General features: G+C 32.4%; 2 protein-coding genes across 2 annotated transcripts; both read right to left on the minus strand.

Moving 5' to 3' along the window:
- Positions 1-5,056: 5,056 nt before the first annotated feature.
- On the minus strand, positions 5,057-20,101 carry LOC111692263 (acetyl-CoA carboxylase-like). Its single transcript, XM_023456172.1, has 2 exons — positions 19,912-20,101; positions 5,057-5,179 (listed from the first exon to the last, which is right to left on the minus strand). Exons 1-2 carry the CDS (start codon positions 19,993-19,995, stop codon positions 5,057-5,059), a joined length of 207 nt encoding a protein of 68 aa, XP_023311940.1. The 5' UTR covers positions 19,996-20,101.
- On the minus strand, positions 7,297-16,809 carry LOC111692262 (angiotensin-converting enzyme-like). Its single transcript, XM_023456170.1, has 4 exons — positions 16,643-16,809; positions 13,498-13,622; positions 7,493-7,736; positions 7,297-7,429 (listed from the first exon to the last, which is right to left on the minus strand). Exons 1-4 carry the CDS (start codon positions 16,792-16,794, stop codon positions 7,327-7,329), a joined length of 624 nt encoding a protein of 207 aa, XP_023311938.1. The 5' UTR covers positions 16,795-16,809; the 3' UTR covers positions 7,297-7,326.
- Positions 20,102-20,828: the final 727 nt, after the last annotated feature.

A 20,828-nucleotide genomic window follows, 5' to 3' on the forward strand; every position in this document is an offset into this window, starting at 1 on the left:
GATAAAATGATTCTTGAAATTAAAAGAGCTCTTTTAATAAAATTACTTAATGAAGTGTAACAAAACATATTATTCTGTTTAATGAAAAAAAGTCACTACTTTGGATTAATTTCGCCACTTACACTATTTAAACATTTTCCGGTATATGTAGCTGCTTAATTCAGTTTAAGTAAAATTGAATTTATAAACGAAATTATTTACATTTGCTGAATTTCCCAAGTATTTCCCTGCAACACACGTACAACAAATTGCGTTTCCAGATCTGTAAGAAATATTAACAGTCCTCTCTAATTCCTCGCTTCACTTGGAGCTCTTAAATTATTAAGATTTATCCAAAATATTCGCAGCATGTACGTGAAGCGTTTGTAAAGCGTACCTGCCATCTCATTTTCCTGCTCCGTCACAGATCCCACCTCTAGCAAATTATTTCTCTCCATTCCAGTCGACGAAAGAGGTAAGAGAAGGCGGATCTGTGCAGTTAAAGAAATCTGATTTTACTAGATTTACTTCATCCACTTTATTAAAGACTAGTGTTTCAAGCGGCTCCCATACCACACTAGTGGTAATACCTCCGACATACCCGGGAATTACGCTCTCGGTGTTTCTTTGTCCCATTTCCGCTGTGTAGTAACTTCAACTTTCGTGTTACCAGGATGAAATTGAAAATTACTCGGCAGTTTTGAGCATGCACTGCAATGTCTTCAAACGTTCTTATAATCCACTAACTCAAGGAACTAAGAGCCTTAGTGCGTTTCGCTTGTTCCTTGTTTACAATATGGATAATGCGAAACATTTGTGAACTGTTACATTGCGCGAGGTTTGCACATTAGAATGCAATCAGTTACACTAATTAGAAATTCCTCACATTAGTGCACCTTTATCAACATTACTATAACCGATGGAACAGCAAATACAATAAAATTTTATGGTTTCTATGAGTATGCGAAATAAGCGTCTGAAATCAATGAAAATGAATTAATATGGGACGGCAATTAATTGCGACAACTATAAATTCGTTCATTAAAATAAAACACTTTGATAGTTCCAAAAAGCAAATAGTTAACAAGGTTGTAGTAGCATGAAAATTGTGATGACAATTGCTCCATTATTCATTCTATAAATAACGAGTTGCGTTAATGTAAACTGCAACGATACAAAGTATAAGATCTGGTTTATTATCTGGGTAATCACCACAGTTAAAATGTAAGAAGGATTACTTATTAATTTGATTTGGTCTTATGATCAGGACTACTCATTATCTGATGCATTTTGTCATACACATAGCGCCTCTTTCATGACAAATTAGTGTAGACGCGATTTTGACTCGCTTGCCAAAAGATTAGGAACAACCAGAACGCGTTCCTTGAAAATTAATGATGTAAATAAATATGGCACTCTAGAGAAATTGTCACACTTTACTGTTCCCGTAGAAACGGCTTATGTCACCGCAACCATCATTCTGTACAGAAATAGGAGAAAAGGTAGCAGCTGTGTTACGTTGCTTGATTAAAGATATGGTGGAGTCTCAGTTAGGGAGTTGAATGTATGGAAGTATAAACAACTGATCATCTACTCTTTAGATACACCAATCTTAGTTAATTAAGTACGATGCAGTCGGATTCGGTCTCAGATTGTATCTGGAACAAGCAGATTTCACGCACCGAGAAAAAAAATTTGTAAATAATAATAATAATCCTTTAGGTTTTTTACTTTAAACGACTAACTATTAAAAGCTATTTCCATCAAAATTTTCAATGAAAAATGTTCAGGATATAAGCCTCATAATCCAAATAAAACATCCAAATGTACACAAGCGGAATGTTTCTACTTTTTACTAAACCTTACTACTTTTCTAGCACGCCTTTGAACACCTTCCAATCTTGCAATGCCTTGCNTAATAATAATAATAATAATAAAACATCCAAATGTACACAAGCAGAATGTTTCTACTAAACTTTACTACTTTTCTAACACGCCTTTGAACACCTTCCAATGTTGCAATGTCCTGCTTTAATAACAGACTACAGCAAATATGACTATATGATATGACTACAGCAAATTCTATATAGGATTTATATAACTTGAGAAACATGCTGATGAAAGATTTTTTAATGAAAACTAATTGATTGCACTTCTTCACAACTTTAGTAACATGTGGACTCTAATAGAGAGACTGTTACAACATAGTCCACAGTACAGGCCCCCCCTGGAAAGTTGATTACCACATACTTTATAACTCCTGAAAAGCATCCTTTTGACGAGTCTACCACACTTTTCCTCTGCGACTTTTCTCGATTCCTCCGCTTTTCCACTCGGAACAGTCCAAAAACATGGCAATTTCCCGGGGTCTTGAAAAGTCAAGACCACATCTTTTATTTTTAGCTTCAGTTACTGGAAAATTTGTTGCAAATGCCGATTTAAATTTGTCCGACAGAAATTCTTCCGACATTGACGTGTCTACCGGCTGAAACTTGCCAAAATAACAGGGTATTGAAAATCAATTACCACATAGGTAATTTTTAGTAAATTTAATTGTAAATAATTAATTCAGTCAAAAAGTATTGTTGTCCGACAAATTTCAAGCCGCGTTTTTTCAGTCCGACAGCTGGAAATCGGAATTTTCACGGGGTATGATAAATCAATTACCACATGTCGGACAAAAATAACACACGATGGAAAAGTGTTTTTTATAAGCAAAAATTGTAATGTCCGACAAAAATATGTCCACAAATCGTCAGTTCGACAAAAAATAACGAAAAAAATTTCGTAAAAAATGTGTACATGTATTTATAATTTCTAATAAGGTATTTTCATGTATTAAGCAAAATTCCATATAAATATAGGTACAATGCAGGGTGTTTCAGAAAGAAAGACGGTGTATAAAATAAGTGACTTTTTTCAAAGCTCAACCTTACTTTGAGAAAAGTCACTTATTTTATAGTGTAATATTGTAAGAGTTTAATTAAAAGCCTTTTTTCTCGAAAATCGATCATATTAGGAAGTTCTAACAAGAGTACATTATTTTTAGAAAATAAAATTGAACAATAGAAATTCGAGCCCGAATGGTAAAAAACCTAACCTTAAAAAAATAGAACTTAAAATGTAATAAGAATGTAGCATAATTAGCGCCCTCTATGAAATATACAAAAAATAATTAGACTAGCGTATTTGGCACCTTTAAAAACCCCAGACTACCAAATTTCATAAAAATATTTCGCACCTTTTGGAAATTTTCGTAAAAATTCTATTTAAAAATTTTTATTTTGTGTCTATCTCAAAAACAAGAGGAGATAGAGAAATAGTTCATAAGACAAAAAATTCTCATTTTTTGTCGTACAACCACCCCGTTTATTTACGGGAGGTCTTTCTGAAACAACCTGTATATATTTTTCGTTTTATTCTAGTAATTGTAAATATCTTATTCTCAATTTAGCCATATAAATAGTATCGAGAAAAGAATTAAACGATTTCAAAAAAGTATGTATGGTGTAAAAAAATTATGCACAAAAGTTTTGGGATTTGCTTTTAGAAAAATAGGAAAATTTTTGTAAAGGAAAATAACAGACGCGAATGAAAATTTGAAAGAGAAAAAAGGATTTTTATATCAAGTATAATATTAATTTATTTAGAAATAATGCATTATGCACTAAGATAGTATTAATCGCCTCAAAAATAACTTCATTTGTTAATAATTTTTAAATTTTTAAGAATAAAATAAGCAATATTATAATTATTTATTTGAAACAAATAATAATCTACATAATAATAATTAATAACCATTTATAAATATGAAATTTTTAGCGTGAAAAAATTAAATTTCATCACGATTATTGATTTATTGATTTTTTAATAATTTGCGGACATTAAATCGTCGGACATTTATATCACACTTTGTACAGTAAATTTAAAAGTGGAAAACATGAATTTTCAGCTGTCGGACTGAAAAAAACGCGGCTTGAAATTTGTCGGACAAGACTTTTTGACTGAATTAATTATTTACAATTAATTTTACTAAAAATTACCTATGTGGTAATTGATTTTCAATACCCTGTTATTTTGGCATATTTCGACCGGTAGACACGTTAATGTCGGAAGAATTTCTGTCGGCATTTGCAACAAAATTTCCAGTTACTTAAGCTAAAAATAAAAGATGTGGTCTTGACTTTTCAAGACCACGGGAAATTGCCATGTTTTTGGACTTTTCCGAGTGGAAAAGCGGAGGAATCGAGAAAAGTCGCAGAGGAAAAATATGGTAGAGTCGTCAAAACGAAGCTCCTCAGGAGTTATAAAGTATGTGGTAATCAACTTTCCAGAGGGGGCGGACTAACAACTCCGAGATCATTTTGATGAATCCCACTAGGTAGTTCGATTCCATTAATGTTATACGCTAATCTAGGATTGGTTTTGGACATGTGTAGCACACAGCGCTTTTCGAGATTAAGAGGCAGCAACCATTCAGAACACCAATTCATAATCGTGCCAAAATAATTTTGTAGAAGCGAAGAAGTTGAGGTTGGTCCGTTCACTCAAATTTCAAGACCAAAATAATTTCACTCTTAAATAACCTTAAATGTGCACTTATTTGTGTGTCTAACAGCTTACCACTTTTCCTATCTGTTTTTTTTTGTTTAAATTAATGAAACGATCCATAAGTCGGCGAAGACCGCTGAAGCAACGGCAGACTCGCCAAAACCGACGCGACCGCTCGCAGGGCGCAATTTCCAGGGGCATTTTATTAGACATTTTAATCGCCCAGAAATTTTAGCGGGAATCTCAGAACGGGCTCACATACACACACAATAGGACAACTAGGAATTTATTGTCCGTGTTGAACAGCTGCGGCTATTTTTGTCATGTAGAACAATAAACGTTTCGCAAGAAATGAGGCGGATTATTTGTGTGTCTGCCGGTCGAGAAAGCGAAATCTTAAAATACCGGACGGAGGCACATGTCGCGGCGATAAAAACGAAAATTACGACTTATTTATCGCCGGCTTGTGCGGGTTCAACGTTAATTTGGGCAGCGGTCCCCATCGACCGTCCGAAATTAAAGTGGATTAGCAAAAAACAGACGTTTTATTNACGTGGATATTTCGGTTGATGATGGACTCGTTGCTGGGCTTGGACAGTTGCTCTTCGATCCACTGGACCACCACCTCGTTTTTGTCCCATTTGTAGCTCTGATTATTGCGAAAAAAGAAAACACGTTACATAAATAAACCAGGGTGTTAGAAATTTGACTGCCTCAATTTTAACAGACGATCAAATACATTCAAATAAACAAAAAACCCTTATATGACATGGGTCCCTAAACTCAACCAATCCGAGAAAAAAATTATCAAAATCTCCAACTTGATGTACAAAAGTCCGATTAATTAAGGAATATCGACATAACTGCGTGCATAACACGTTTATCACTTTTTTTACTTCTTTCATTCATAATTACTAAAATTTGAACTAAAATTTAAGCACAACACTATCTTCGTACTACAAAACCGATACATTTTATTTATTTAAAAACTGGAAAACGATTGTCTCGAAATTTATTACATGTTTCACAATAATTGTTGTTTACATTTGTTCCGTAGGACAAGTCTGCCCCGTGCACGCGTGGTACACACCAACTGTGTAGCATTAGCTTAAGCGCTGTTGTCACGTTGCGGTGAAACTCCCCAATACTAATACTCGCCTATTTTGAAAACTGTCAATCTTACGCCCCTGTAATATACAACTTTTTTGTTCATTTGTGATTACACTATCTCATGCTGAAGTAATGGCAGCCAAACTTCTTACACCCTGTATGTTCATTTGGTCAACAACATATTTTAATTATTTATGTCCTCAAACAATTTTATTGTATTGGTGGTAAATTTCGTTTTGTTCCGTTTCAAAAGGTCTCCAAAATGCCATGTTGTAATAATATTTATTAGTGCACAAAATATCCCTCTTATTTCTCCCTTTCGCACTTGTAATATCAATGATTGATAGAAGGTGCCTATAATAAATTAAAATTGCCTGAATCGCACCAAATTCAGCATTGCTGCACTGCACTGATAGGCAATTTGTCGACAACTGAAATTTATGGCCGATCGCCCAGTCCGGCTGCGTTTGTTCGTCGATTGCCCGCGCGCGCATTCTCCAACTTTTAATCATTTAAGTGATCACATTAAGCATGCTAAAAGTTTAAAAGTTTTTAAAAATGTGCTAAAAGGTTTTTTACTCGAATGTTATTATACTTTAGACGAATTTTTTATGGTTTAGTTTGTAAGGGAATTATTTTGACAATTCCTATACAAATTTGTATTTTGTCTTAGAGGAAACAAAATTATTATTATTATTATTAACTGGGCGACCAGACCTGTTTCTGGGTATGGCTAAATAAATATGGGAACAAGTTTTTCAAATATTTCAATGCCGAGTTGCTGCGTCAGCGACCGAACTTGGTACATACCGTCTAGATCTTTGGTCTTCAATTGAGATCGGAAAGACTATAACACCACTGATCTGTTACTTTTACCCTAACCTCTTACTTTTTATCCTTGTGGTTGTACTCCAAAAATTTTTCATAAAAAAAAAGCTCTTGATGAAGGTTGAAATACATCCGAAACATATTTAAATTGCCACAAGTGACATACCTATCTGGGAAGGCAGGATATAAATATGTGTATTTTAACGACAGGCCCTATTTTAAAAGCATTAACACGTTAATCGGGTGGCAAAACCCACATTTCCATGAGAAAGTGTCTGTCTGTCTTTGTGTCTGTCTGTCTGTTTGTCTGTCTGTCTGTGTGTGAGAAAATAGTACTGATCAAGTGACAGGTAATTTCTGATTGTTTTTAAACATTAAACATTACATTTCCATTTTATTAAGCTCGCCGTCTTTAAATAGAACTTCTAAACTTTTACTNTACTTGAGTTCCGTCCAGCACTGAATTACATCCGCCATATCTACTAAACAACTAATATCAGCAGTAATTCAATATTGGAAGGAGCGTTAGCGAAATACATGCTCCCGTACATGAAGAAAGTCATGACATCGGAGGAGGAGATTTTGGAGGAGGAGATTTTGGAGGAGGCGATGCTGGGGGAGATGAAGGTGGCCATGATTTTGGTGGAGGCATCGATATAGGAGGGGGTCACGATATTTCCGGTTATGGAGGAGGCGACATCGAAGGTCATGAATATCACTAGTGATATTATTTAATAGCTGTCTTTACATTGTTTTTATCTTTATCAGTATTACCTTCTGTTGCTTTTGTGATTTTTGTTATTAAAATATATTTTCTATATAACTATTTCCTTTTAAATAACATAAAAAAAGTATTGCTTACCTTAAATAAGGAATGTTTGCTGGAATGTGATATTTCGCTCCTGGGTCGAAATCTATTTCGGATCTTAATACAGGAGGTTTAATTCCCTGATACTGTTCACTAAAAATAAAAAATATATATGTTTATACAAGTCGAGAACTGTTAATATATCGCGTCACTAACCTCAGTCTCCACCAATGGCAATTATATTGATCTTTACCAATTTCACCTTTGAAGACGTCATATCTCCATTTATCCATTACGTAAGCGAAGGGTAAAAAGGCAACCTTTTCTAGTGCCATAGAATAAAGGTAGTTTATATCAACTGCGGTATCATCCACAGAAGGCTGCACTAGTCCTAGGGCTTGCAAATGTCTGGGAGTGCTTACTGATAATCCAATTGCTTCTCCTATTGCCTCATGGAAAGCTACAAATACATAAGTATCTTATTTAATATACAAGTATTCTTTATACTTTAAAGAACTACGATTATATTTTTAAAACAGCATTAACAGCTGTATGTTTACAATTTTTCAGTCCTATATAATAATAGTTATCCGCAGCAATATACATTTCTAATTGCGGACTTATATGGGCTTTATATATTATAATTTACATTTCAGACATTGTTTAAATTCACAAGTGCAGTGAAAGTAAAAGCTTAAAGCAGTTTCTTGCACATGTTTCAAATATAATAATTATTGGGATTATAGTACTTCCTCGTCCATTTAAAACATATTGCATATCTTTTTAAATAAAATACATACTGCAGGCTATGCGCATGGTGATTCGATTAATAATAAACAATTTGAAAGAGTTAATTTATATAAAAAAAAGTTTTCGATAATAAAAATCAGATGTCATAATATTGAGTAGTAGGTATATAAAAGTAATAATATTAGGTAGGTATATCTTTCTGATCAGATAGGTAATATTATCTGGAAATCATTAAATTATTTTATCTGCTTTTTATAATTATTTAGGATAATTAAAATAATGTATTATTGGTAATATATAGTTAATAAAGTTAATATAATTGACATTTGTTTCCAGGAAGTTAGAAATATATATGCATATCTAATATTTATCTACTTATTGACAATGGTAACTGGAAATATTAGTTTATAAAACTAACTCAATACCTATACATGCGTAAATTAAATTAACTATTTACTATACAGAGTGAAACATATATGTTGCACAAACATTCAGAGCTAATTGCTTTCTTAAAAACATACAAAACAAATATCATTTCGATAATCATTGAAGATAAAGACGTCAAATTTGGTGCAGTACAGTTTTGCCAGAAATTACTTCATGAGTTTGAACAAAAACTAGCCATTGCTCACAGAATTAGAAGCGGTCTGATGGGTTTCAATGGGAAAAATTATCTAATATAAATCTCTCAACAATTAGAATACTTTTAATCGCGAACGGTGCATTCTAGGAAACAACACCCAATTAGGACGAAAGTTGTGATTTTATATGGAAATTGATACTACTCGTACGAGGAAGCTATACTGTATTGAAAAAAAATCTAAAAGTCCGCAAATTGAAAGTCTATATTGTTAATAATAGTTGTCGTTGTTGTAAAAGTGGCAATCTTCACCGTTCATGTCTTGTGCCACACGAGCTAAGGACTAGTTCTGCTGAGATGACAAATATACTGCCTCTATAGTATTTTCAATTTCAAGATAGAGTAAATGTAAACATAGACTGGTGCATGCTATTCACGTGATCAGATCGAGCCTCCTTCCTCATCGCATTCTTATTGGCTGATCAGCCATAAACTGCATGAAGAAGTGGGAGGTAGCTGTAGACGGTAGTGGTCAGGGTCGGATTTTGAATTGCTATTTTAGTTTCAATATCTCGTTACTAAATTAAGTATTAAATTAAGTTAAGTAAATAATGCGTTACAGAACATTACACCGGAAAAATGGCAAAAATGTATTGGGCATGTAAAACAAAAAGTGGAAGTTGAAATGTGGAACCTGGATAATATTATTGAGACACAACTGACACAAGTAGAGCGTCTTATTATTAATATAGGTGATGACAATACTTCCAGTTCATCCGAAGAGTTTATTTTTTTTTCAAATTGAGTTCTTTTTTACAATAGGGAATATTTTTAAGTTTTTCAAATTTATTATTAGATTATTATTCAGTATATATTTTGGATATCTACTTTCGGCAAATTACGAATCACAAAGTAAAATATTGTTGTTTTATTTTATTCATACCTAGTTAGTTTTAAGTCCGCCCCTGTTCAATTTTACGATTTATGCTGAACACGTGAAACGTGCGTGTATTTGTTTATTTTCACTCTATCTTGAAAATGAAAATACTATAGGTGTTTATATCTTTCCTGGTTTCAAAGTGCACAGCCTAGGCCTTGCATTGGTGCCTAGTTCAATTATGTTGAAGTGGCTTGAAGTTCATGGTCTGTTAGGTGTCAGTACTTAATGAACAATGGGTAGATTCAAACGTATTTCACTTCCAATTTTTGAAGAATCATAGAGCTGTACATTTGATCTTGCACTTTTATTTTATTTTACAGGTATTTTTCCTTAAAATATCAAATGAAATCATATATGCTCTTTGGTAGCAACTTCTTAGGTGTGTTAAAGAAGTAACTCCACAACTAGCTAGTAATTAATAATTATCTAAAATAAAGGTAAGTCATCATTCATTACCTTCATCATCAACTTAAACTGTCAAAAAAATATATCTTAAAATAATTGTTCTATTATCACCTTTAACAAGGATCATAGCGCAATTTAAACTATAAATGAGCTGTTATCAAGTATTCTCCATATTAAATGGAATTAATAAATATCTGAATATTACCTAATTATTTATAAAATTCTAGAAAAAATTATATATTGAAGAAACTGTCAAAAGTGCTGATTATATGTCAAGATTAGGTGAGTATATTTGTTTACCTAACCAATGGAGCCTTTAGGAATTGTCTTAGAGGGAAATATTACTCTTGTTTTTTATTTTTTTTTACGGGAAGAATCAGTGTGGGTGAAATATAATCTACAGATTATTATACATATATCCATTGTCATTGATTGCTACTCAATGCCTACTATCACAAAGAGTCGCATTGTGTCTGCAGGTAGAAAGCGACCTATTAAGCAACTAAAGGTAATAGATAAGAAAAATTATTAGTTATAGTCTGAAGTTATTTATTTGTAGCATAGTTATCCGTTTACCGGGAATTTTGCTATCAGTGAAAAAATTAAAAAACTAATCCTATAAATTCAATTATGAATATTTTAAAAACATATTGTCATTTCTAGTTTTGATAATGCAAGAAAGTTGATTTTTCGATACGTTAACTATAATATAAGTGCTTGATAGTAAAATATTATTAAATAAATCACGGATTATCTTTATTAAACTATCAAAATAATAGTTTTTTGCAGGAGATGAAATATCCAATAATCAGAGAAATAGGCGAAGTTTTTAACTAATAATGTTGTGGGAAACAACTACTCTGCTTACTTGAGTTCCGTCCAGCACTGAATTACATCCGCCATATCTACTAAACAACTAATATCAGCAGTAATTCAATATTGGAAGGAGCGTTAGCGAAAAGAGTACTCCCTCAATATCGTTAGTTGAGAACACCTTTTTCTACTCTATTTTAATGGTGTTAGTTTAAAACACCATTAAAATAGAAAACAAATTAAGAAACATATTTTATCAAATGAAGTCAAATAATGTTCTTCGATACAAAAAATCTGGGTATGCAAAAGATATCTAACCCTACAGACAAGACTTCTAATAGACCGTGAGCTATTTGCATTTCAATTTGAAATGCGCGTATAAACACAACATACAAATGCCAGACAAGATGAGCTGTTCGAAAATGTAAAAATGAAACTTGGTTTTCATTTTTTTTTTTCTAATTTATATGATATATTTTTGTCTGGCATTTTGCATTTCTATTGAAAAAACAGACAAGGTGGGTTGTTGGAAAATTTAAAACGAAATTAAATTAAATTAAATTAAATTAAATTAAATTAAATGGTTGTAGAAGAAATAACATCTTGTAATAAAAACTTTTTATTTATTTGTAGTTCATGTTTTGAATAACATTTTCCTGCAATTTTATTTCTTAATTCAAATATGATTTAAAATGTGAATTTTTTAAATTTACGGAGCTTTTTCCTATTTTCCAGCTTTTCTTGGCTAGGTAAGTCACTTCCGTTAACAGCATCAGATTCAGTACGTCGGAAATAGTATCTTGCTTAAATCGAAAAAAAAATGAGAAATTGTATTTATTTATTTATATATTTTCGAACAACCCAACTTGTCTGGCATTTTTAATTTGAGTTTGAAAGTGTATTTTTAATTAAAAAACGAATTTCCGGACAAAAAAAGACACTGAAGTTTTCATTAATTTTTTTACAACTATTTAATTCAATTTAATTTTTACAACCCAACTTGTCTGGCGTTTTAACCTGAAGTATAAATATGTATATTCAATAGTAATGCAAAATGCCAGACAAAAATAAATCGCTTAAATTAGAAGAAAAAAGAAAACCAAGTTTTCATTAATTTTTTTGTAACTTTTCAATTCATTTATACATTTTCGAATATTTCAACTTATCTGGCATTTGTATATTGTGTTTATACGCGTATTTCTAATTGAAATTCAAAATGCCAGACAAAAATAAATCATTTAAACTTTAATATATTTTTTACTAATTTTCTTTTGTCTGGCACAATTTTTCCATTTTCCAATTTGTCTGGCAAATTTTTTGTAACAAGAAATATGGAAATTAATTTTAAGTACCCGAGATACCAGACAAATAGTGATAACTGAGAAATGTTAAAAATTTTCACATAATTTTCCACAGAGAAACTCGACTCCGAACATTGGAAACCGTCTGGCAATTTATTTTTATCATTTTCATAACAAAAATTTTCATTGTTTCGACTGCCAGACAAAAAGTAAACGATGAATTTTTTTTCTTCTTGCAAGTCTATGAACCAACCTTTCGGCTATTTAAAACCGTCTGGCATTTGAAAATTGTTAGGTACTTATTAATGTCTATTTTTGCAAAAACTGCCAGACACTTTAAGATGAGTGAGAAACTAATTATTTTATGCAAAAGGAATTAATTTTCCAAATTTTCGAACACGGGTCGGCCCTTAAAACCACCCTTATCTTCATTAACTAACTTACCTTTTTCAGACCTCAAAATGCCAGACATTTTTCGATGACGCCACACCCATGTGCGCTAGCTCATGGTCTATAACTGTAATCATTTGAAGAAATATCCTATATTCTTGCTATTCTATTATCACTCTTGACAAAGACTAATCACGTAAAAGAGTAACAGCTAAAGATATCTATTTATTTCATAATCTACTTGGGATTGTTTCATCAGGTGGCTTCCCTTCACTTATACTATTATAAATATTAATATTATTGTTTTTTTTTTTGTATTTCTTCCCTTAATATTGACAGTTAGAAAGCTTGCCTGTAGAGCCATTACTTTTACATATTTTTATTTCCGGCATTGAAGAACGTTGTTTAGCTTCATTTCATTTGATTTTTTAAAATTTATTTTTTTTTTAATCTGTTTGAATTACCTAGCTTAATACTTTTGAAATAGAAAAAAAAGTGTTAAGCTAATAATAAAATATGTTTTTTAAAAGGTACTTAAATACTGTGATACTAGGTTTGCTTTTATGGTACCTATAGTTTAGTAGGTTGCTATCTGCCGGTAAGTAAGAGGCAATACTTTGTGTTAGTAAGCATTGAATAGCAGTGACAATTAGGATACAACATACTTTGTAGGTTATATCTCATCCACACTAAAAAACGAAATCAGTAGATTGACATCCAAACAGATAGATCATCATTGGCTGGTTGTCTCATCTATGGCGTAATGATGAGAGCTAATAAGTTCCAAACTGATTTGTATCTGGTTGTTTTATTGACGGGGATTTAGTTCGCAGAGCAGTTATTTTCGGCAGTATCATTAGGTAAAAAGTTTATTTTACTTGGTGAGAGAAATCTAAACAAATTTGATCCAACGTAAATGTAGACTTATTTTTAAACACTATTCCAATAACATATCAAGTAAAATTAGTTTCGGATCGTCTTAGTTGGCAGGAATAAATTTTTTAATTTACCGTCGAATTATCTTATTTCTTTATAGACTTACCAGGATTCGCTCCATCTCTGAACACTTTTGGTTGATTCTTGTACTGCATGAAATAATGAATGTGAGCTGTTTCATGATGAGCTGTTATTAAATCCTTCATGTTAACATTGGTACACATCTTGATCCTGAAATAATATATAATTATAAATAATCGTCTTGGTTGTGAAAGACGTACGTCGTACCTAAGGTAAAATTAATATATCGTATTTCTGAGTAAACTAAACTAATTTAGTGTTATAGACTATACAGGGTGTTACGAAATTCGCGGACACGGACCCTGGGATCATATTAAGCTAGATAAGGTCATAAAAAAAAGACGGTGGAAATTTTGAACAATTGTTGTAACTCGTTTGTCGTAATTGTTTATATAATGATTGATTATTGAGATTTATAAATATACAGGGTGATTAATTAACAATGGGAAAATCGAAAGCTGAAGATACTACAAGTAAAATGGTGACCATCGGCACAAACATGCCTTATCCGAAAGTTGATAGTTTCGGAAATACAGGGTGTTGAAAGTTAAAATTTTAAATCGTTTTTTTACAATTATTCTGAAAATATGTAGGTTAGGAACCTGAAAATTTGTGAAACTATATTTTTTTAAGCGACGAATAAGATGCGTGTTATAAATTCAGCATTGCTCATAGAGGGCGCCATTTACGACCAATTTTACAGAAAATTTAGTTAATAACTTTTTACCCTGTATGTCTAACATGAAACTTGGTGCAAAACCTGAAAGACCATTTTTCCATTAATTATGTACTCTTGTTTCATTTCGGTATATCGATGCGTTTTCGAGAAAAATAGATTTAACGAACACTATGTTTTGATAATACGAGAAAGTAATAGCGATACAAACTAAGTGTTTCTTCATGTTATTACAACAATTAACAATAAAACAAATGAAATGCCTACGTAATAATGATTTAAATTGTTCGAAGAATCCACCGTTGACACTGATACACTTTACACAACGTTTTCTGAGAGATCTTCGAGTGTGAAACAACATATTGGGACTGCTTCTGACTTCGTTGGTAGCGATTTGTATTCTTTGCCACAAGTCTTCATACGAACCAATAGATTCTTTGTAAACGATATCTTTCATTCGAGGCCAAATAGAAAAATCAAAAGGATGAAGTCTGGTCTTCTAGGTAGCCAAGCAAAATGCTTCCACGTCTTAAAGAAGTTCTACTTTATTTAAGAAGAGACATGTGGTTCATGCTCGACGGAACTCCACCGTATTTTTCTCAGCCAGTGCGTGCATATTTAAATGTAGTTTTTCCAAATCGCTAGATTGGCCATGTAAGCATTTTTGCTTGCCCACCCAGAAATCCGGACTTCAATCCTCTTGATTTTTCTTTTTGGTCTTGAATGAAAGATTTGGTTCGTGTGAAGAGTTGTGCCAAAGAATACGAATCGCTGCCAGCGAAGTCAAACGCAATCCCAATATGTTGTTTCAAACCCGAAGGTATCTCAGAAAACGTTGTGTAAAGTGTATCAGTGTCAACGGTGGATTCTTCGTACAATTATTACTTTAAATCATTATTACGTATTTCATTTGTTTTATTAATTGTTGTAATAACATGAAGAAACACTTAGTTTGTTTCGCTTTTAATTTCTCGTATCATCANGATTCTTCGAACAATTATTACTTTAAATCATTATTACGTATTTCATTTGTTTTATTAATTGTTGTAATAACATGAAGAAACACTTAGTTTGTTTCGCTTTTAATTTCTCGTATCATAGTTTTCGTTAAATCGATTATTCTCGAAAACGGATCCAGATACTGAAATGAAACAAGAGTACATAATTAATGGTTTCATATTAGACATACAGGGTAAAAAATTATTAACTAAATTTTCGGTAAAATTGGTGGCGCCATCTATGACCAACGCTGAAATTGCAACATGTATCTTATTCGTTGCTTAAAAAAATTTTGTTTCACAAATTTTCAAGTTCCTAACCTCCATAGTTTCAGAATAATCGCAAAAAAACGATTTAAAATTTTTACTTTCAACACCCTGAATTTCCGAAACTATCAACTTCCGGATAAGGCATATTTGCGCCAATGCTCACCATTTTACGTGTAGTATGTTCAGCTTTCGATTTTCCCAGTGTTAATGAATCACCCGGTATACAGGGTGATTCACAACTTATCCAAAAAAATTTGGGAATAGATGCGGCATGAGAAATGGAGTCAAAATTGTAAAAAAAATTTTTGTAAAATCCTTATAGTTTCTGAGAAAAAAATTATTGAAGTTATAGCATATTAAACCACTACATAGCTGGACAACTGTAGTCTCTAGCGTCATTCGCAATACGCGTGGAGAGCCATGTGACTCCTAATACTGAAATCCGTCGTTGCGGTAGTTTTTACCTGTTATCTGTGGTATTTACATCAGTTTTTTAGTAGTTAGTGTCAAAAATGGCTTGCGTGTATAGCAACTCAGAGTTGATGGATATCGTTTTAATTTATGGTGAAGCAAGACAACATTTGTATTATGGTGAAGTATTTGTGTTATGGTGAAGCAAGACATCATTTGTGTTAGTTCGTAGAAAGTGAGTAAGACGGACCCAAATGTGTTTACACGTGAGTGGATAAAATTTTGAACAATTGCTGTTGCAGCATCGGGTATGTCAAATGATTTTATTATTTAAAAACACAAATTAATTTTATTAATAATTAATAAAGGCAAAAGCATTTGAATTTGCCGATATAAAATAGGTGCGATAAAATTCTATTTACATATTTCTTTCCTTGCGAAAGTTTTTGTCCGTTTTTATCACGCCGCCATACCGGTCGCATTGTGCGAGGTCAGGTTTTACAGTGGACCAGTTTCCAGTGCCGTGCAGAAGTGTATTTTTAAATCAATTTCGAACTGACCTTTTTGATTTTTTCTTTACAAAATTGTATTTGTAAGGGTCCCCTGTACATCCAGAATTTTTTTTTGGATAAGTTCTGAATCACCCTGTATTTTTATTATTTTTGGATATTTGATACTGCTATATCTCGAAAAATACTGGTCTGTTTGAAAAATCATAAAGACACTTTCTTATCACCTTATCTAGCTTAATATGATCCCACAGTCCGTGTACGCGAATTTTGTAACACCCTGTATAAAGGCGTATTATATCTCACCTAAAATCTCTTCTGTTGCAAAAGTCCCATGCAGATGGTTGACAAAGTACAACTCTATCCAAAGGTTCTTCAAAAATTGACCCTTGCCAAAAGTCTAGTGGCAATGCACTCATATTAAGTGAGACGAAGAAATCTTCGGCCAGCCTGAACATATCAATGGAAGAATAACCCTGGAACATAGGTATGTAAAATATATTAAAGAATACTTCAGGTAAAATCTAAAATAAATACGTTTAATTTTCTAATATTTAGCTAGCAGTATTTGGAAAACTATTTTAATATCTATATTAATAACGTTTATTGATTGTGGAGTGTCAACTTGAGTGAAAACTTTAGAAGTAGTGCTAGTAGAGATATTTAATTTTTAAACACAGTTTGGCTTCATTAAACACTAGGACACCCGTTTAAAAATTTTTTTACGATGATCCAACTCCAACCACAGACTACTACGGTTTTTTTTACAATCAATTTTTCGAAAATTACTTTAGGGACTTTTTTGCAAAAATATGGCAACATGGCGTTTTTCAGCATCACATGTGGCCTGTGGCCCAAATTTCATCAATTTTTATCAAATATTAATTTTGTTATAGAGCCTCAAAAGTTTTATTTATATAATTTGTTTATCCGTTAAAAAATATAGAATGCATTGGAAATTATTGTTAATCTACAATATTGTTCCTCTACCTACTTGACAAATTAAAGTATTAACTTAAGAGCAATACTTAACTAATAACATTATTTTACTTCGACAAATTACATTAAAATAAGTAAGCAAAAAAATTGAAACTCAATACTTTTTCCATACCTCAAAANGGTTAAAAATTAGAATAATTTGTATATTATAATGTGTAGAACATTTCTATTATACAGCGTGTTAGAAGTTTGACTGCCTCAATTTTAACAGACGAGAGAATACATTAAAATAAACAAAAAACCCTTATGACATAGGTCCTAAACCCCTATCAATCATTTTCGATTAATTAAGGAATATTGACATAACTGCTTGCTTAGAATACCATAAAATACACACAATGTTTTATCAATTTTTTGAACTTCTTTGCGCTTAATTCTAAAAAATAATTAGCATTGCAATAAATTTAAAATTAATATCGAGCAATGTGACAACAGCGCGGCGGATAACACGAGGTACTAAGCTGTACAGCAATATGCAATTCAGTTGGTATCTGGAATTGGATCGTGTTTGAGTGTTTTTTTTCGTACCACTATTTCCTTTTCTTGAGGTGTTTTCCAGCAAGTGTGCGAAAATTAGATTGGAAGGTGTCGTGTGTGCATCGAATGGTGGATATTTTGAGCATATGTTGTTTGTTTTGTACTTGTGCGTTTAAAAATTACTGAATTTTAGTAATTAATTTTTAGTAAGTACCTAAATTATTTTTAATACGTATGATTATTTGAAAGATGTGAATCTTTAGGAACTTTAATTACGTATTTTTAAAATTCATAATTTGATTAATAGTCAAGTTGCTGTTTTAAAAGATTAATAATAATTAAAATTCGAGATAAAATTTAAGCACAACACTATCTTCGTACTACAAAACTGATACATTTTATTTTATTTATTTAAAAACTGGAAAACGATCGTTTCAAAATTTATTACATGTTTCACAATAATAGTTGTTTACATTTTTTCCATAGGACAAGTCTGCCGCATGCACACCAGCATTAGCATTAGCTTAAGCGCTGTTGTCACGTTGTGATGAAACTCCCCAATACTAATACTCGCCGTATTTTGAAAACTGTTAATCTTACGCCCCTGTAATATACAATTTTTTTGTTCATTTGTGATTACACTATCTCATGCTGAAGTAATGGCAGTCCAACTTCTTACACCCTGTATGTTCATTTGGCCAACATATTTTAATTATTTATGTCCTCCAACAATTTTATTATTTTGACGGTAAATTTCGTTTTGTTCCGTTTCAAAAGGTCTCCAAAATGCCATGTTGTAATAATATTTATTAGTACACAAAATATCCCTCTTATTTCTCCCTTTCGCAATTGTAATATCAATGATTGATAGAAGGTGCCTATAATAAATTAAAATTGCCTGAATCGCACCAAATTCAGCATTGCTGCACTGCACTGCTAGGCAATTTGTCGACAACTGAAATTTATGGCCGATCGCCCAGTCCGGCTGTGTTTGTTCGTCGTTTGCCCGCGCGCGCATTCTCCAACTTTTAATCATTTAAGTGATCACATTAAGCATGCTAAAAGTTTAAAAGTTTCTAAAATTGAAAATGAAGGTCAAAAATTGCTTATTTAAAGATTTTTTCTTTTTGACATTTAATATGGACTTTGTGAGAATTCAATTAAAAAAGTTGAATAGAAGATGCAAAATTTATCCTTTAATTAATTGATTTTTAGCAAGTGACAATTTCAATAATTCGGATCACATTGAAAGAAAAACCGCAGCGGTTTGAACACTTGAGGGTTTCTTTGGGATACTCTGAGGTTAAAAAAAAATAATAAAAATATCCTTAGTGTATTCAGTAGTTATAAAGTTATCTCAAGCGAAATCTATTAGCGAAAATCCTTAAATACGCAATATGTACATTTTTTTTAATCAAAGGATTGCATTAAAAAGTGGTTTCCGTCAAAATTGAAAATTGATGTGGATACGAGCTACTTTTCGGGTCTGAAATAAAGTTCCGATCACAAAAACCCCGGCAGATGGTTTGCTCGTCTTCACTTTTTGATCAACTTTACTCCACTTTTTTTTATCATTACAGACACTCGTGCCCAGATGGAGTCAAAACGCAATGCAGATAGCGATGTCACCCATTTGCAAGGAAGGTAAAGCCCATGAACATACCGTCACACCACCCACACCCCTCATGTCCCCCATAAACCGACCCAAAAACTGCCCCGAAGGCAGATAAAGCCCACCAACATATCGTCACATCATCTGCACCCCAAGCATTTTCACACTACTGTCGACTGCCTATTTTTGATGAAAAAAAAATAAAGTAAACCACTGACAATTGTAAATACCGATTTTAAAGGAATTATTCTTAAATATTTTCGTCATTTATGGTTATTTTTGGTAAACCCCATCGCGTCAGGAAAATTGGAAAATTCGGTTTTCTTAAAACTAACAAAAATAGGCGAGACCTTTTCAAAGGAGCATTTCTAATGGAGCAACTATCACCTAGTTTGAACCGCACCGTATTTTCGATAGCTCCGCGATAGACTTATGTCAAAAAATGTTTGAATGAAAAAAAAATATTGTACAACATAGATTCGGTTACCTCTGCGGCGCCCTTGTCCTCGATGAACCACCTCCTAAGCATGGCCTCGCCCTGGCCCAGCGCCAACTCGGGTTGGGCATCCATGAGGCCCTTGATTACCCTGTCCTCGAGCAGACGCCTCCTCAGCTTCCAGTACAGAATTGACCGCGATTTCCGCCACGGTACAATGTCCTAAAATCGATAACAAATTCTTTCATAATTTAAAGTTTGATCAGATACTAATTTTTAATCGATATTAGACAACGAAAATTTTACATAATGAATAATAAATGGAACATTTAAAAAAAATTATATATTCTTGTCCGCAAAGCATTGCATACAATATATTTTAGAAACGAATTTAGGAGATCGTGTAAGTCTCTTCGTCAAAAATTTTACAATGGTCTGCGGTGAAACAGGATGTTGCGTTTTAATGTAAATGTTTATGAAGGTTGTGGAGAACAAAATTATATCAAAAATAAAAACACTTAGAAAAACTTCAATTTTAAAAGGACAACGCTTAAAGTGTTGATGTCTACATCTGTGAATTGCTTTTTAATCCCCAAAATGCAGAAATAGCTGAGATCTATCTATCATGGCTGCGTTTACTGGCGAGTCTCTGTTAAGGAGGATCAGGTGCTTCATAAAATCATTGCCAATGCAAAGAAAAATGTTCCTCATGATTAGAAAGTAAGTAGATCGAGATAGTTGCTTCTAGATATTTAATAAAATCGAATTTAAATTACTTATATACAGGGTGATTCATTAACAATGGAAAAATCGAGAGCTGAAGATACTACACGTGAAATGGTGACCATCGGCGCAAATATGGCTTATCCAGAAGTTGATAGTTTCTGAATTATTATTCTGAAAATATGTAGATTAGAAATTTGAAAATGGGTGAAACTATATTTTTTTAAGCGACGAATAAGATGCAT

The sequence above is a fragment of the Anoplophora glabripennis genome, unplaced genomic scaffold (genome assembly GCF_000390285.2).
Source record: "Anoplophora glabripennis isolate ALB-LARVAE unplaced genomic scaffold, Agla_2.0 scaffold373, whole genome shotgun sequence".
In the NCBI taxonomy this organism is placed as follows: Eukaryota; Metazoa; Arthropoda; class Insecta; order Coleoptera; family Cerambycidae; genus Anoplophora; species Anoplophora glabripennis.